General features: G+C 44.5%; 1 protein-coding gene across 3 annotated transcripts in view; it reads right to left on the reverse strand.

Moving 5' to 3' along the window:
- The window catches only part of rybpb (RING1 and YY1 binding protein b), a 47,125-nt gene extending 29,147 nt beyond the window's left edge, over positions 1-17,978 (reverse strand). The window contains exons 1-2 of one of the 3 annotated variants that reach the window (XM_060919250.1): positions 17,769-17,978; positions 16,803-16,928 (exon numbers count right to left, since the gene is read on the reverse strand). In XM_060919250.1, coding sequence (XP_060775233.1) covers positions 16,803-16,928; positions 17,769-17,794 — 152 coding nt within the window. In that variant the 5' untranslated portion in view covers positions 17,795-17,978. Of the gene's footprint in view, positions 1-16,802; positions 16,929-17,312; positions 17,640-17,768 lie in introns of those variants that run through there. The other 2 variants (XM_060919251.1, XM_060919252.1) reach the window with 2 other exon arrangements.
- Positions 17,979-18,228: the final 250 nt, after the last annotated feature.

Genomic DNA, 18,228 nt, shown 5'->3' on the forward strand with positions numbered 1-18,228 from the left:
TACAAAGTAAAAATATGCAATATTTCTGATCAAAAATTACACGCCATTTCACCCTGAAAATGTCCTAGAATGCAGGAAATGAAGTCTAAATTTCAAAAATTTTCTGGGGGGGCATGCCCCCAGACCCCCCTAGAGGGACTTCGCGCCTGCGGCGCTCGTCTTCGCACCTGCGGCGCTTATCAGGATTATATAAAATATTATTTTTGACTGGTAAATTTCTTTTTCTGCCTAATACCCTACTTCCTATGTTTCATGGACTGTAACGGCATTTGCTTATTTAGTAATTGTAATACAGAATTTACTCTGATTAAATTATTCAGACACTCCAATGCCCCCCCCCCAAAAAAAATAAAAATAAAATAAAAAAATAATAATCGGATCTGCACGATTCAGCCGTGAAAAAGTCGGCATCTGCGCCTTTAGTCTGTGTGGAGAGATATGATCTGCAGTAACATGCATTGTTGGCTACAGACCGAAACATACTTTCAGAATGCACTGGCCAAGGCAGGATGTGCCTCCATGTGCCTTCTAATAATAATAATAAAAAAAAAAAAATAGTAATTTGTAAGCTAAAAAGCCTGTGTCTACACTTTTCTTTCGCCGAGTGGCAGCTGTCTTCAACTGGTGTGGGAGGGCGGGACATGACTGAATGGGTGTTTCTGATTTGTCAGCTGTCATCCTTACACAGCATGGCATGCCCCAAGCATTTACAACACAGAATTCCAGGTTCTCCACTCCAAAATCGGCAGCTTCAAAACGACTGATTTTCTTTTTAACCGACAACCAAAAAAAAAAAAATTAACCGGTTGACGTTGATTCGGTCAACCATCGGTCATCGGTTAACATCCCTATTTGGAAGTCTCCAGTACGGTTGAGCTGATGGACGTGATCGGATATACCAGTCTTTGTCTTAGTGTTGCTGCCGTAATGCCTGGTCATAGCAATGAAACCCAAAATATAAGCGCTAAAAATTATACGTATAATTTCCAGCCCATGGTGCGTGATGAGAAACACTGCAGATAAGGATTACCTTCCTAAAGTGCTGCCAGAATACAGAACCAACTTTAGAAAGCCAAGAGTTAAAACAAAGGGGGGGGGGGGGAGCAAGAAAGAAAGAAAGAAAGAAAGAAAGAAAGAAAGCACACACAATGAACCTTGTGCCAAGTCAGTCAATGCTTCACTGACAGTAAGTGCTCTGTCTCCGGAGGCAAAAAGCTGACTCCATCATCTGTCCATAATAGAGGGTTTCCTCCCCCAGCTGACCTTTCGTGCCACATGCTGCCTGACTTCTTTGAGACAGACAGATAGGTGGTGTGGCAGCGCTAAACGCTTTGTAGCTTCATCTGTCAGCAGAAGCCCGCCGCATTCTTTGACGTGCCACGTGTGCTACATGCTTGCACCTTCTCCTCTCCTCCCTTTTTCTTACACGATCCGCGACAAACCACAACTGCCTTGCGCACTTGTTTCTCCTTCTCCCATCTTGTGTAAACAGAACCTGTTTCGAATTAGCTGAAGTAGGCTCTGGGCAATACGGCATGCTGCTAAGCAGAGACAACATTTCACGGGATATTTTTATGTCTAGACCAGACCGGTCTGCAAAACTAATGAGGAGAAATGCAATAAAGTAGCTCTTCATGTATGAGGCTCAAACAGAAAAAACACTCAACGGGGCTTTAGTGATTTGCATTTAAGAACGCCAAGATACTTTGCGCTGGTATAGTTCTTCTTTAAACCGCAACAGATCACCACAGGCTACTGACACAAACCTTTCAGAAAAAAAAAAAAAAAAAAAAGACAGGAGGGATAAAGCCAAATAATCTCTCTAAACTATCAGGCTGGGAACATTTAATACATTACATCGTGTCAATGAAATTACAAGTGCCAGCGTTTCAAAGATAAGAAAGTACAATGCGTGTTCGCTTCTAAAAAGGTTCCATATCCCACATTTTTCTGTTTTTGTTGCCTTGCTTGTGAAATGAGGATCAAGCTACTGCACATAACGTGTGTAGAACAGCCTTGTCTGCTGGAGCCAGAGTCATAATGAAACCAAAAAAAGTACGTTTTTATGGCATGCTGATTCCAAAATTGCAGTCAGTTTTTTTTCTAGCACGTCAAGTTTTTTCTCCACAGCTTACCCTCCAGATAAGCAAAATTCCACTGATTAGCTGTAGTAAGACTATTTGAAGGTTATGGAAGAACGTTATCAGGGTAGATGGGATGTACATATGATGGCTGACTATTGTTGGAGCATCAAACGCGATAGTCCTCAAGTTGAACACTCCTTGCACGGGCGGCACGGTGGTGTAGTGGTTAGCACAGCAAGAAGGTTCCGGGTTCGAACCCAGCGGCCGGCGAGGGCCTTTCTGTGTGGAGTTTGCATGTTCTCCCTGTGTCTGCGTGGGTTTCCTCCGGGTGCTCCGGTTTCCCCCACAGTCCAAAGACATGCAGGTTAGGTTAACATGGGGCGGCCTTGGGCTGAGGTGCCCTTGAGCAAGGTACCGAACCTCTGACTGCTCCCCGGGTGCTCTGGTGTGACTGCTCTGAGTGCGTGCGTGTGTTCACCGCTTCAGATGGGTTAAATGCAGAGGATGAATTTCACTGTGCTTGAAGTATGCATGTGACAAATAAAGGTTTCTTCTTCTTGCACACAATTATAATTCCAGTAGCCATATCCTTTGTAAAAACATAGTGTTAAATAAACATTGCAGTCATGCCTGTTTCTTTCGTATTTCATTGTATGTCAATATTTGTAAATTTTTATAAAACAAGCACATATCTGTTTAGCCTCGGTCACAACCGGCCGTACGTGCTCCTACGGCCGGTCTACGTGCAAAAAACGCAAGAAACGCACGGAGGGCGCGCTGATTTTCGAGCCGTAGACTGGCCGACGAGGTTCTTTGTCATGTCAAACACGCACTACGGGCGCTTACGTTTTTTTCAGGTTGCAAGACAAACTTACGGCCAACGTGTGTCTTTCTCCACGAACCAAAAAAAAAAAAAAAACCCACACAGCGATTTGGGAAACGGCAAAAATCGCACGGCCAAAAAAAACGTACATCCGGTTGTGACCTAGGCTTTAAGTACAGTATTTTTCATATTTTTTAAGAAAACGGGGATCCTACAGTTCAAAAACTTGATGTGATAGAGAAAAACTGAGACCAGTTTTGGATTCCGCACCCAAAAGTTAGTTAAAAACAGCTGTCAGACCTAACAACAAAAATTGTGTTCCCCAGTGTTATTCTTGCAGTCAGGAATAGAACACAAAAAAAAAAAAGTTTAAGAGCTTGTTGTAACTGGGCATGGAGAACCTGCTGCAAAGCAAACAGGCAGAACTAACCTGCTGCAAGGTAAACAGGCAGAACTAACCTGCTGCAAGGTAAACAGGCAGAACTAACCTGCTGCAAGGTGAACGGGTGGTTCATTTTAACGTCTTAGTTTCTGACGAAGAAAAAAAAAAAAAAAACTAATCCAAAAATGGACCGTTTTCGCTGCTTAGGTTCGCCAAATCAACATTACGGACTGTGCAACGAGTGGCACTTTAACAACATTTCAACTATATTAAGCTCTTTTAATTTGAAAAACCGAGGAAAATTCAGGTTTGCATTATACGAGGCCTTTAAGCATATTAACAGCAAAACACAGAAAGATGTCAGCATGTAATAAGACAATAGTGATAATCCTCTTACTGGTGACACCACACAAGGATTATAGCCTGAAGCGAGTGTACTGAGCAGGAGTTTTATCACACATGGAGGAATGGTGTTGGGAAACTGCTGTATCAGGGTTATATATTAATGACAGCCAGAAACTGTACCGAGTGCAAATCAGTCCAGCAATTTCATGGGTCATGGGCCGTGATGAATTTAATTTCCTAACACGTCTAAGCAAAAAAAACCAAAACAAACCGATTAACCAAGAGTAAACAGAATGGTATTAAGCAGTAACTGAACGAGCCCTGGAGTACTGCATCTCAGACAGCTGGTTTTACCAACTCCAGAAAACCACGCCTACGTACACTTAGACCAGAGGAGACACGAATACACTGTGTGACTGATCTGTAACCAACATAAGTGATGACTGATTCTAAAAGTTGTATATTGGTGTTAAACTGGCTCATGTGAAGGACTGAAAGTGCAACACTGCGCTATCCATTCCGAAAAATAACTGTCTTCCAGGCAACTGACAGACAAACTCAAGCATAAAACTACTGTTTGTGCATGGTTTCACTTACGTGATTTAACCTTGATCACTGCATGTTGTGGTTTCACTGGCACAAGGCTCAGATAAACACCCACCCTCTGTTCCACTGAATGACTGAAGTGCTATGGCGCTGGTGCACGGGGGAATAAAAGTGAGGGAACGAGAGAGAGAGAAGCACTTCCCTTCGCTGCGTAATGATGTGCTCCATTCTGCCTTCCCTCTGGGAGCCTCTCGGCTGAGTGAGCACATCCCTGCACTGCCGTCCATCAAACCGCCGCTCCCCTCACTCTCACAGCATGGTCCAACTCACTCACTTGCTCCCCCCCCCCACTCTCCCTTTCTCCTTGTCCCTCTCCCCTTTCCTTCTTCTCCCCTGTGCCTTGTCATCTGGTTCGCTCTCAATGTTCCGATTCACGGGGCAGTTTAGAGAGCGCGTTGTGGCTCCAACTCTTTTACAGGGTCCCTCTGCCAACAATCTTTCCCACTGCTGATCTCGAGTTTCACACTCGACAAAAACCCACACTCGAGACTCCCACCTGTGCTGACGGGTGAAGCCCATGTTTTAGCCATTTGTCTAAACGAAAAAGGCAACTGAAAAGCCTTAAGAACCTAATTTTCCATTTAAAAAAAAAAAAAAAAAAAAAAATTGTCTGTTTGGGTGTGTTGTTTTAGCGAACCAAAACACACAAGGCTGAAGTCTAACATTTCCCTCACACAAACCATAACTCCATTCTTGCACAACAATTTTAACTTTAGAAGTACCGTATAGCAGGGGTTCTCGACCTTTTCCGCTTTCAGGCCCACCTATTCAGACTTGTAACGAGTCGGGGCCCATTAAAAAAAGATCCTCAATTATTTTGGCTCATCTTTTCTATTAGAATCTAATAATCTAGTGTAAAGTGTATTAATGGGATGCGACATCACTCCCTGTTACAGATGGGAGCCCAGGAATTAAATAAACGCAATAAAACAAACCGTTTTTAATTGTAGGTATTGTATTTAAAACTGTCTGGATGTGCCAGAAGCCAAACCCATGCATGCAGGGCATTCTCAGTCAAAAGGGATTCATGATCCAAAAGTGGAGTCTGGTCCATTAACACAAGAACTTATTGCCATGTTTGTGTCCAGCAAACAAGCAAGTTATTAAAACCCAGACGTACACTCAAAAGAAGTGGATATAGAAACCACTCAATGGGATGAGATCCTTACACACTAACAAAAGGATTTTTCCTACAAGCTGGAAAGTCATCTATCCGTTGAGTTCCCCGACATCTCAAACTACCTGGCGCTGCAGACATCGTTCTACACGGAAACACAGATGAAAACCTGGAAGAGCACGGAGGCGTACAACTTTTTATACGTGGCTGGGTTAAAGATCTGGGGATCAGAACACTGAGATAGACGGCGGTGGACGGATCTAAGCCCATCCTTAAAAAAAAAAAAAATCCGTTTCCTGTCCACCGGGTAAGCAAAAAAAATTTCAGTCGGGAGGGAGGAATTTTTTTTTTAATTTATTTTTATTATATATGGATGGATAAGAAATCGCAATGCTGTGTTTGCTTTTTCTTTCAGTACTTTATTACAAAAGCAGACACATTTAATAAAATGACAGTTTAATCAACTGAAACTTGTACAAAAACTAAGTTAGCATTTTAAATGCTGACTGCAACATTTGCAAAACTTTTACAAAGGTACTTAAAATGTCCGACACACGGACTTTTTGTAGTTCTAAATCGAGCGTTAGGCCTAGTTCGGATGAAATTACACTATTAAAATGATCACTGAATGATTTGTTTTTTTGAATCTTTACTATTTTGTTGTTCGCTAGAATACCATTTTGCAATTTCACACTTAAGCAAATGATGAAAACTCCGGATCGCCTTCCTTCATGGTGGCTGCCATTTTTTGTGCCGCACGGCGCATGCGCAGAGCTGATTCAGTTCAGAGTGCGCGCGCACTCGGCGGAGGCAGTAGTGTGTCGGGGAGGGAACAGAAGCAGAGATGACACTTATTTTGTCTCCGGTAAACCAGTCTTCTCTCGTTCAATTACGTGCTGGCATCAAAAGACACCGTTGGTTGTAAATGAAGCCAAACTGAGTGGTTGGAGTGTATTTTCATACACAAATGGAGAAATGTTCGCTGAGTGTTTAATTGTGTAGCCACCACTGCAGACCGTTGTCGTTGTTAATTCATAGCATGCTCAGCTGCGTGAATGTGTCATGCACCGAAAATAAGAGATTTACAAGCCAGGAACGCCTCATGATGCAATACGCAAGAAAAGAAAAGATTTACTGCCATTTTACTTTGTATTTGAGTAAAGTGAATAAATAAATGGTCTGTGGAAAATACACTTAATCCTGGGAACTGCGTGCACAGAAGTTTATTTTGTGTTAACTCCCCCCCCGGCTGGCTACTTATTTGTCATGGCTGGCTAGTATGAGCCTTAGTGGAAAGCCCTGGGAATGCGGAAATGTCAAGTACGATTTTAGATTTACGAACCCGAAAAAATGTCGAAAAACCGGCGTTAAAAAAAAAAAAAATTTCACCCGCACAAACGGCACTCACCCGGCCGGTGGACCGGAAACAGAACATTTTTTAATAATGGCCTGAGTGCAGGAAGAGTGTTTATTAGCAGGCGTGATATTTACAAAAACAAAACCCAAATGAAAGCAGAGTAATTAAACAGCATTATAAACCTGGGTAGAAACAAACGTGACAGTGATAATGATAATACTTCGCAAAGTCTTTGTGCAAATACGAAAGCTGTTTTCACATGCTGACTGCACTCAAATCAGTATCGGGTATTTTCCGTAACGACTGGGTCCCAAGCACAATGCGCTACGCGAGCGTGTGCGGCCACTCGAGCTGTGCCAGACTCGAGTGCACAAAGGCGTGACAGTCAAGTGTTCACCTGTTGTGTGACTTTTAGTTCACCTTTACATCACCACCAAAATGCTTCACTTTCATCAATAACCCATCGTGACCTGTAGTGTGACCGTAACTTAATGAGACGGATGGGACGTCAGATGCAACCCAGCAATTGTACCCTACTACAAGTAAAATTGACCGGCGAGTGGCCTAGTGGTTAGCGTGTCCGCCTAGTGGTCCGCGTGTAGGCACACTACAATACGGATGCGAGTGGGGAGTCAAACTCTCGCGGTTACCAGAGGACTAGCCCCCCACTGTAACCCTAGCTATATAATAGGCGAGAAGCCGAGGGCTACGGAAACTGAGATCGGCACCGCCCTGTGCGCCACTTGGCGTGGGAAGGACTTTTTGTACAAGTAAAAATGAGCTTCAACTTGTTAAAAAAAAAAAATTATTTGCAGCCCAGTAGTGGTTGAGAAACGCTGCCCTATAGTGCTTCCAAGTCGCCAGAGGTCGATTCAAAAAACAGTTCCTTAATTTAAAGGGGAACAGAGGGCAATATATAGAGTAAATATAACAATAACACACACATTAACGAACCTTATTCAAGACTTACAAAAGTTTTTTGTTCTAAGGTTGGAAAGTTAGTGTTTTGAAAGTAGCTCGAGCAAACCATTTCCGCAGTTTGAACAGCCCGCCATGATATTAATTTTATCCAATCAGAATGCACGTTCATTTTCTCTGCGTAACACTCATGACGCATGTATGTGCCCAGTTGTGTTGGCTCAATGAGGTTGGGAATAGCACGTGTGAAATACCCGTTTCTGCCTCTTGCGACGATTTCGCAAGTCCACGGGTGGCGCCTATCTCATTGCAGCAAATAAATTCTGCTGGACTCGTGAGCAACTCCACGTTACATTTTCTGCACGAGCACCACGCCGTGTCACCTGCACGCAGACGCTCTGCCCCACGCTCGCCATGCCCATGGTCAGCATCAGTCTCATCCTCGCCATCATCCGAGCTTTCTTCTCTTATTTCATCACCGGAGTCGAGAGTACCTCTCCTAGGTTCAAACTGGTACCCTTCTAAGCCATAGCCTGCTTGCAGTGTGTCTTGCGGGATCTCTTCGTATGATTCGACAGAGCTGTCGCTTTCACTTGATGCGCCCGACGCCATGATTACACGCTTATCTCCTCTATTCCGGAGAGTTCCGCTAGTGCAGTGGGTAGCGCTGACGTCACGGTCTTTTAAAAATGGCGACTCTTGTGCGGTTTAGCGTATAAAGTATTATATTTACAATTACCAAGATATTTCGTTGTTTTCTAGTATATAAATTTGATAGAATACTTAAGAATATGTTACTTTGTCACATCAGCAACTGTATATTATATTTGGTACCCCTTTAACTACTTTTCTTTCTTTAATATTCAGAAACCGAGGTCTTTGAATCTGTGGAAATTGTTAAAACCTTAGGCGCAGTAACAAAGTACATGTTAACCTCTCAAAATGCTGAACGCACACACTACACAATTTCAGCCCCAATTTTCCCGTCACAGACTAATTCTGGGGCTCGGCAACAAAGTCGATCCTTATTCCTTCCACCATGTTTTTCCGATCATTTCTTCCCCCTTTCTTTCTGTACAAAACTGTGCAGAAACAAATCACCACAGCCAAAAAAAAAAAAAAAAGTCACATGATTGACATCTCCCGTGTTTTGGCGATCAGGCACACTTCAGCAGGGATCTCTCCAAGCGAGAGATCGCTAGCCTCGTCTGCGATTGCTTGTAGTTTGCGTAGCGTCACACTACAAAACAGGCTGCAAAAATTGTGTACGCATACTGTACAGTCCAGCAAGCAAGATTTTGAAAGAGCTATTGTGCTCATACACTCGTAGAAATCTGCACAACTTATTAACAAATTAATCCCCCCCAATTACCACATCAGGGCAGATTAACGATGCAGGGGATGAGGGACACGGACCAAAAAATAAAAATAAAAAGGAGGCAGCACAAACGGCTTCTGTAACTCCATTATGCACAACTTGAATTTAAGTGACAGTGAGGAAAATCCCTGGATTATAAAAATCTCTCCAATCATTTTATATCAAACACGGGCAGAGAGAGACCCCCACCCCCCCATCTGTGCCCGTCGCCTTACCGTTTGCATGAGCAGGTAGCGTTTAAACACAATATTAGCATACTCCATCCGGAATTAAGCACTTAAAGCCTTAATTTCCCATCAAATTATAAACGAACCCTTCACTTCAACTGAGCAGACTGCAACAAATTCACACGCTATTAGACACTTAATATTCCATCTGGTTGGCTTGACACATGAAGCAGGTCGCCCACAAATGGCAATTTCAGACTTATGTTCAACTGCGTGCTGTAGCTTAACACATCACACTCGTCAAAGACTGATAGCATTCGAATGACCTGCTTGGAAAGTGTGTGTGGCAGCTTCGAAAGGGAAGCTGAAGGAGAGCCTACTGCTTATAAACCAACGTGGAGGCTTTGCTGTGATTAACTGATAGCACTACATTAGATAAAGGTCAAGTTCACACTGCCTCCACGGATTATTATTCAAATCTGCATCAATCATTTATCGCTGCAAAGTTGACCTTCAGATTATACAAGAATGTACAAGGTCTTAAGGGAGGAGAAAGTAAACCCAAAACGTAACCCTAGAACGACTACTGCGATACTTCAAACACTCCCCTCGAGCACGAAACAAACATAAAACTTCCAAAACGTACAGAGCAGAGCAGCCCGGCCAGCAGGAATCTGCAGGAGAAGTAGTAGTAATATACACCCACACCGAAGATCAAGGTAACACAAAGCCTGCCTGGCACTTCCCCTCCGATCCCACACATCAATCAACTTAAGAAAGTCCTAATGGACACTTCCTGAAGCCTGCGAGAGGCTGATACGTGTACAGAGAAACGGCCAGCGTGAAAGCTGATACAGAAACGAGGTGTCGCGTTCTGCGGCTCTGCTCTCAGGCTTTTCGCTGCAGTGTTAGAACATGGTGGTTTGGGGTCGTCTGAGGTTGGTGCGCAGGAAAACTAATTCAATTCGGCAGCACATGCAAATGGACAGTTGAATTTTCTTTGAGGGCTGCCTGGAGTGTGTTTGCGCGCTGCTTTTTTGTGGTTCAGGTTTCAGTCTACACTGCTGCATGGAACAAGTCCTATTACTTAATACGCAAATGACTCATGACGCACTTTAATATTTTACGCATTTAGTCTTTAGAGACGGCACGTCTTCCGTTTTACCGTGTTTGAGTCGTAGCTTTAATAGATGTTGTATGGATGCAGAATAACACAGCCTCTCTGTCAGCGGCGGCAAATCTATTCTGCTCCGGAACAGCGAGAATGCACTTCGTATACTTTTGGTGCGGATCCTACGCTGCATTTCCCCATTTTGCATGAACAACTACCGTATTTTCTGGACTATAAGCCGCTACTTTTTTCCTAGGTTTTGAACCATGCGGCTTATACAAAGGTGCGGCTATTCTGTGGATTTTTCTTCCACCGCTAGGGGCGCTCTAACCGGAAGTAGAATCAAAAATAAGATAGACGAAAAATCAATGCAAAGAAGAATTAGCAGATCTTTAGCAGATAGAACACGCACGACAAATTACTAACTGGTAATTATTTTCAAATCCAGCGAAGATGATTAAAGTGACTTGTGGTTTCAAACACAGGAGAAATGAAGGTAAATAAATACCGGTTATTTTCTCTTGGTTCTGTTCCGTTTTAATCAGCAAAGTTGCTGCCGTGTTAAAAGGCACTGTTCGGAAAGAATCTGTTCAGGTACATACATGTACATTTACAGTACAAAATCGTTCTGTACATGCAGTAAATATCTAATTTTTCAACATAGATATCTGCGGCTTATAGCCCGGTGCGGCTTGTATATCTTTTTTAATTTTTTTTTTTAAAATAGAGCGGATGCGGCTTATATACAGGTGCGCTCTATAGTCCAGAAAATACGGTAGGTATATGAAGCAAGGCTAGTAAACCCACGGCATTGATAAAACACGAAACTTCAAATCAGATATAGATATTTGGTCGTTATAGTCTCACACGCCCCTCTTATAACCATACAAGCTGTGAGGAGGTTAGGAAACGGTGCACGAGTAAAATGTGGAAGCTGAGGAATGATTAAAACGCACTGGAATCGATAAAAATCAGGAGACCGAGAAGAAGTGGCGGCACGTGATAAACGAGTACGATTAGGGGTTGGTTAACTTGATTGAGACTGCAATTCTAAAAAAGGTCACAACGGGTTCAGTTGTACTTTTGAGTCTCTTAACGACCTGTATCATTTTGCGGAATCCTTATCCGTGTGCCTTCCGTGAGGAGTCGTCAGGAATCGACCTCTCTGCCTTTGGCATCGGTGACGTGGCAGGACTTATGACCTCGGCTAACGCTAACACACCGCGACGGTCTCCGAAGTGCTCCGGCCGCTGAAGACACCTCAGTCATAGTGTGCGATCGACTTGTACCCTGTCCACACTAGGGATTTTGTACCGATACGAAACTACTTTCGTACCGCAACACCTGTCCACACTAGCAACTGTACCGGTACTGTAGCGGTACAAATGTATGGGTTTCGTACCGGTACAGTAGCGCTTCGCGTAGTGTGGACAGACGAAGCGGTTCTGTATCGATACAAATATAATGCGCATGCGCAAAGTCACACACCTCAATCGATGTCTTCGCTGAATAAAACAGTGAAGAACGGAGATTCGTTTGTTTCTTTCTCAACTGCCTCGCACGTTTTATACGATTCGACTGAATAAATGACCACCAGAAATACAGACTGTACACTGACGACAAAAAGCACACACACGTTGTTTCATCCGCCATATTCTCGGAAGGAAGTTACTCGGTAACCACGGAAACATTTCGCACACGCGCATTTCAACTACCGTGAAAGAAAACCGCAAACATTTCTCGCTAGTGTGGACAGATGCACTAAACTGTACCGGTGTACTTTGTATCGATACAGTTATACCACTTTTGTACCAGTATAAGTGTGAACACAGCATAAATTTAGTTATTAAACGTCACCCAAATGTGTCGCAAGTCAGCTTAGATGTACTTAAAACGTGTTGCCGTATAATCTTTGAGTGCTGTAAATGTGTATGACCCTTTTTAAAATCACTGATCACCTTTGTATGATATTTCAGACCATGGCAAGACCAAACATCTTAAACTCGATTGAACTGCAATGAATTTTAAAAGAAAAAAAGTAGGCAAAACTACTAAACATTCAGACCCCATCTCCATTAAGAAACGCAGACAATAAAAGAGCACAAACGCATGCTCCATCAGTTGAGGGCGGACGGTTTTCTTTGAACTCGACACCATCAAAAGGTGAAATAATTGGCAAATGAAATGTGTTATAGCTACACAAAGGCTCATTCAGAAAGGGAAACCTAGATAAAAGGCGAGGAGAGTAGAAGATAAATTGCCAACAAGCACAAGTGCGTGTCATTTTGCTGCACGCGCAAGCCACTCTCCCCGATACGCTGCTGGAACACATCAAAACAAGCACAAGGTGGCTAATTAGTGCTCATTAAACCGAGAGCCAGATTTCTTACATCAGCAAACAATCACGGCCATCGAAGGTTAAATGTCTCCGATCAAACAGGGCTGTGTCTCTTTTCTCTGAAACATTTAAAGGTTTTTATTCACCAAGCTGACAGGGGCTTGGCAGTTGCTGGGGAGAGACAGATTGGTGTTTTGACGTGCGTGGTAATACTTTCTTCCATTACCATAAATCCTACTCATCTACTTCCTGCAAATCACTTTTTTTTTTCCTTTTTTTAAAAAAAAACTTCATTCAACTCTGGAAGGAAGATGTTATTGTTATCGACACTTACGTTGCAGGACAGCTGTATTCCCCTTCACAAGGTACACACACACACACACACACACACACAAACTTTCCCCTCAGATGTCAGTTCTGCACAGAGTGTAAAACCGCAGATGAAAAGGTTAGCGCATGGGGATTCCTGACCTGGGCTCCACTTTACTCATAGCTGTAGACACCACATCAGTCAGCTGATGAGAAGTGTTGGCAGATTCTCACACTCACACAACAACATTAACACTGCGACGCACTGACACGCGGGGCTAATTCGATTTACAAGAACAACAAGATGACTGGGTTTCACGAAATTCACATCGTCCCACAGTCTCTAAACAATATACAAACTCGAACCTCTCTGAAAAAGCAGCATTTAGGCTTTTAACAGTAATTTAGGGAAGAAGAAGAAGAGGGGAAAAAAAAAAAAAAAAAAAATTTCACCACCCCGATAAACTGTCAGCTGCCATTAGGGTACTCTGCGTCAAGTTAACAACAAACACAGGCAGGCAGGCTGGTTTCACACTTGTGCGTCACACAGGAGTTGTACCAGAGAAGCACTTTATCATCGCTGACAAATACGCATCACTTACAGCAGAGGAAGCGACTGAGAACCACAAGATTTCCTAACGGTTAATAGACTCCCTAACAGCAGCATTCGACCAGACAAGAACTCTCATGTCACACCAACTCGTCTCGCACTTGTCAGGGAGGTAAAAACAGGATATAATGAACACCTGGCAACTTTAATGCCTTGTATGAGGACTCCAGGCCATACACTGGAATAATAAACATCTGGAGAATACACATTCATAATCACACTGTAAACAGCTGTGGATTTTGGACGAGAGACATGCAAGAAGCTGTGCGCGCGCGTGTGTGTGTGTGTGTGTGTGTGTTCTCCAGAACATGGAAAGATGTGCAACTTTACACCATACACTTCTGCTCGCTCTTGAAAAACAAATTAGTTAGTTAGTTACAGGGGCGGTGTAGTGGTTAACACTGTCGCCTCACGGCAAGAAGGTTCTGGGTTCAAACTCAGTGGCCGACGAGGGCCTCTCTGTGTGGAGTTTGCATTCCTCACACAGTCCAAAGATATGCAGGTTAGGTTAACTGGTGGCTCTAAATTGACCATGAGTGTGAATGGTTGGTTGTGTCAGCCCTGCGATGAGCTGGTGTACCCCGCCTCTCGCCCATGGTCAGCTGGGATAGGCTCCAGCACGGGATAAGCGGTTACAGATAAAACAAAAACAGTTAGTTGGGCGGTACAGTGGTGAGCACGGTCGCCTCACAGCAAGACGGTCCTGGGTTTGAGCCCAGCAGCCGGCGGGAGCCTTTCTGTGTGGAGTTTGCATGTTGCCTGTGTGGGTTTCCTCCACAGTCCAAAGATATGTGATTAGGTTAGATTAGGTTAATACGGGACAGCCTTGGGCTGAGGTGCGCCTGAGCGAGGCACCGAACCCCTCCCCAGGCACTGTAAGCATGGCTGCCCACTGCTCTGGGTATACTGTGTTCACTGCTTCAGATAGGTTAAATGCAGAGAGGAATTTAAAAATTTGTGCTTTTTCTTTCTTTCTTGCCTGAACTGATAATCACATCATCAGTTTTTCTTTAGCTAATCAGACAACACTCCTGTGGATGTTCTATCAGTCTGTGGTCGCCAGTGTCCCGGGGGGGGCAGCACATCCAAGGAGGACACATCCAGGCTGGACAAACTGATCAGGCGGGCTGGCTCTGTGGTCGGCATGAAGCTGGAGACTGGTGACGGTGACAGAGAAGAGGACTATGGACAAACTATTGAACATCATGGATGATGCCAGTCATCAGCAACCAGAGGAGCCTGTTCAGTGACCGAATGTTCCTTCCCAAGTGCAGGACGAACAGACTTAAAAACTCCTTCGTCCCTCACGCCATCAGACTGTACAGCTCCTCTCTGGGGGGGTAACACGGGGAGGCACAGTGGTGTAGTGGTTAGCACAGTCACCTCACAGCAAGAAGGTTCTGGGTTCGAACCCAGCGGCCGGCGAGGGCCTTTCCGTGCGGAGTTTGCATGTTCTCCCAGTGTCTGCATGGGTTTCCTCCGGGTGCTCCGGTTTCCCCCACAGTCCAAAGACATGCAGTTCGGTTAACGTGGGGTGGCCTTGGGCTGAAGTGCCCTTGAGCGAGGTACTTAACCCCTGACTGCTCCCCGGGCGCTCTGGTGTGGCTGCCTACTGCTCTGGGGTGCGCGTGCTCACTGCTTCAGATGCATTAAATGCAGAGGATGAATTTCACTGTGCATGTGACAAATAAAAGGTTTCTCCTCTTCTTCTAACAGGAGGATGGGAAGGAGCAGCTCTCTCTCCTCTCTTCCCCATATCTTATTCTTTTTATATTTGTATATGTAAATACTTAATTTATCTAGAAGTTTTTTTCTCTATTTCTATTCTCTGTTTATCCTGTAATGATGCTGCTGGAATCTTAATTTCCCTGAGGGAACCCTCCCAAAGGGATCAATAAAGTTCTGTCTAATCTAATCTAATCTAGCTTGACAAAAAAAAAAAAAAAAAAGCAATACTGGACAATGTGCAATACCTCTCCTGCTGGACTTTTTTCATACATCTTTTTAATACATTTGTATATGTAAAATACTTTATCTAGAAGTTTTCTAAAGACTTGATTTAAAGAAAGAAAGCACAACTGTATTCATCACACACTTGTGAAATTCCTCTCTGCATTTAACCCATCTGAAGCAGTGAACACACACGAGCATGCACACACACAGAGCAGTGGGCAGCCATGCTAACAGCGCCCGGGGAGCAGTTGGGAGTTCGGTGCCTCGCTCAAGGGCACCTCAGCCCAAGGCCATCCCATAGTAACCTAACTGCATGTCTTTGGACTGTGGGGGAAACCGGAGTCCGGGAAGAACATGCAAACTCCACACAGAAAGGCCCTCGCCAGCCGCTGGGTTCAAACCCAGAACCTTCTTGCTGTGAGGCAACCATACTAACCACTTACACTACCGTGCCGCCCATTTATCCTATAATGATGCGACTGGAATTTTCATTTCCTTGAAGGAACCCTCCCAAAGGGATCAATAAAGTTCTAATCTAACCTGAAAAAAAGCAACACTGGACAATGTGCAATACCTCTCCTGCTGGACTTTTTTTCATATCTTTTTAATATTTGTATATGTAAATACTTTATCTAGAAGTTTCCTAAAGACTTAATTTATCCAGAAGTTCTCTTTTTTTTCTATTCTATTCTCAGGCGGTACGCCGGTGTAGTGGTTAGCGCTGTCGCCTCACAGCAAGAAGGTTCTGGGTTCGAGCCTTGTAGCCAGCGAGGGCCTTTCTATGCGGAGTTTGCATGTTCTCCCCGTGGGTTTCCTCTGGTTTCCCCCACAGTCCAAAGACATGCAGGTTAGCCTAACTGGTGACTCTAAATTGACCGTAGGTGTGAATGTGAATGGTTGTCTATGCGTCAGCCCTGTGATGACCTGCCGACTTGTCCAGGGTGTACCCCGCCTTTCGCCCGTAGTCAGCTGGGATAGGCTCCAGCTCGCCTGCGACCCTGTAGAACAGGATAAAGCGGCTAGAGATGAGATTCTATCCTATCCTGTTTATCCTATAACGATGCGACTGGAATTTTCATTTCCCTGAAGGAACCCTCCCAAAGGGATCAATAAAAGTTCTAATCCAAGCCAACAACCAGCAACCTTTGGGTCCCAAAGCGGTTTCTCTATTAAAAAAGAAGAAGTGCATAAAAAGGAGCTTCACAAGGCTGTGTTAGAAGTTGATGTGCAACAGCAGCAGCAGGATTGCATTAAAGAAAGAAAGAAAGAAAGAAAGAAAGAAAGAAAGAGGGTTAAAGCCCTACCTAGTAGATGTGCCCTTCCGTACATCGCAGATGCTGCATTTAAACGCTTCGGCGCTGTTCCTGAATGTGCACACACTACAGTCCCAGTAGCCGTCCTCCGCCGCCGGCTTGGCTTGTCTTTTCGGCCTGGAAAACAAACAAACAAACAAACAAACAAAAACATTTCTATCAGGTCAACTTCACTCGTCTTTCATCAACTCACGGACGCTTATTATTATTATTACAGTAATATAAAGTGACATGTCAAACTCGACACTGGTTGAAATCCGGACTAGCTTGCTAACTAGCACAGGTTTTCTCTCTCCCTCTCTCTCTTTTTTTTTCCTCCAATACAACCAACACACTCTCTCTCTCTCACACACACACACACACACACACTACCCGTCCGACTGTGCCCTAGCGTTAGCGCGCTTCCAGGCTAAAGCTAACGATATCACGGGTTCAACTAAACGTCAAAAACGTCCTTTCTGGCTAAAAAATTGCGACACAGCCGGAAAAAGCAGTGAATACATTTTTTCCCCCGCTGACGAGGCCCGGTGTGTCCTCCTGTAAATCTCCCTTTGTCTGTGAGTGACTAGCTGCTCGAGTCAGTCGGAGAAGAGAAGAGTAGAAGAGAAGAAGAGAAGAGAAGCCGCCATAGCTGCACTGTTCCCCCCCTCTCTCTCTCTCTCTCTGTGTGTGTCTCTCTCTCTCTCTCTCACGAACCGAGGAGCAGCACAAACACTGCGCGAGGGGAAAAAAACGCGTCTGAATCGCAGCGCGAGCCACAAGAGAGAGAGAGACACAGAGAGAGAGAGAGAGACACAGAGAGAGAGAGACACACAGAGAGAGAGAGAGACACAGAGAGAGAGAGACACACAGAGAGAGAGAGAGACACAGAGAGAGAGAGACACACAGAGAGAGAGAGAGAGAAAATAAAACCCAGCAGCCGAACCAACAGGATGTCCAAACGGTGGCGTTTCTTACCTGGTCGGGCTCTTTTTGTCGCCCATGATGGGGAGAAACCGCCTCACGGAAAGAAAAACGGGTTTAAAACGGTGTTGAAGAAGAAACCGGTTCGGTAATTAATAATCCACAGAGCTCGAGAAGCCGCGCGCGCAGGAAGGCAGGCAGGCGATCAGGCAGAGTCGCGTTCGCAGACGGGCGCGAGGCGAAGCGAGTGAACACCGCGTGACTCCGCGCTGCCCAATCAGCGCCGCCTTCGCTTTAAAGTCTCGCTAGGAAATTGAAAATAGATCCAGCAATAACTCCACTTTTCCTCTTCTTCTTCTGTTTTCCTCTAAGAGTCCTTGTAAGAGTCAGCAGACTCGCTGTCAGTCAGTAGGGAAGGGCTAAAAGGAGCAGGATAGAAGTTCAGGTTGGAGCCACTATACACTGGAACACAAGTCAGTCTCATCCATCCATTATCTGTAGCCACTTGTCCTGT

This window comes from Neoarius graeffei, chromosome 4 (genome assembly GCF_027579695.1).
Source record: "Neoarius graeffei isolate fNeoGra1 chromosome 4, fNeoGra1.pri, whole genome shotgun sequence".
NCBI classification, from domain to species: domain Eukaryota; kingdom Metazoa; phylum Chordata; class Actinopteri; order Siluriformes; family Ariidae; genus Neoarius; species Neoarius graeffei.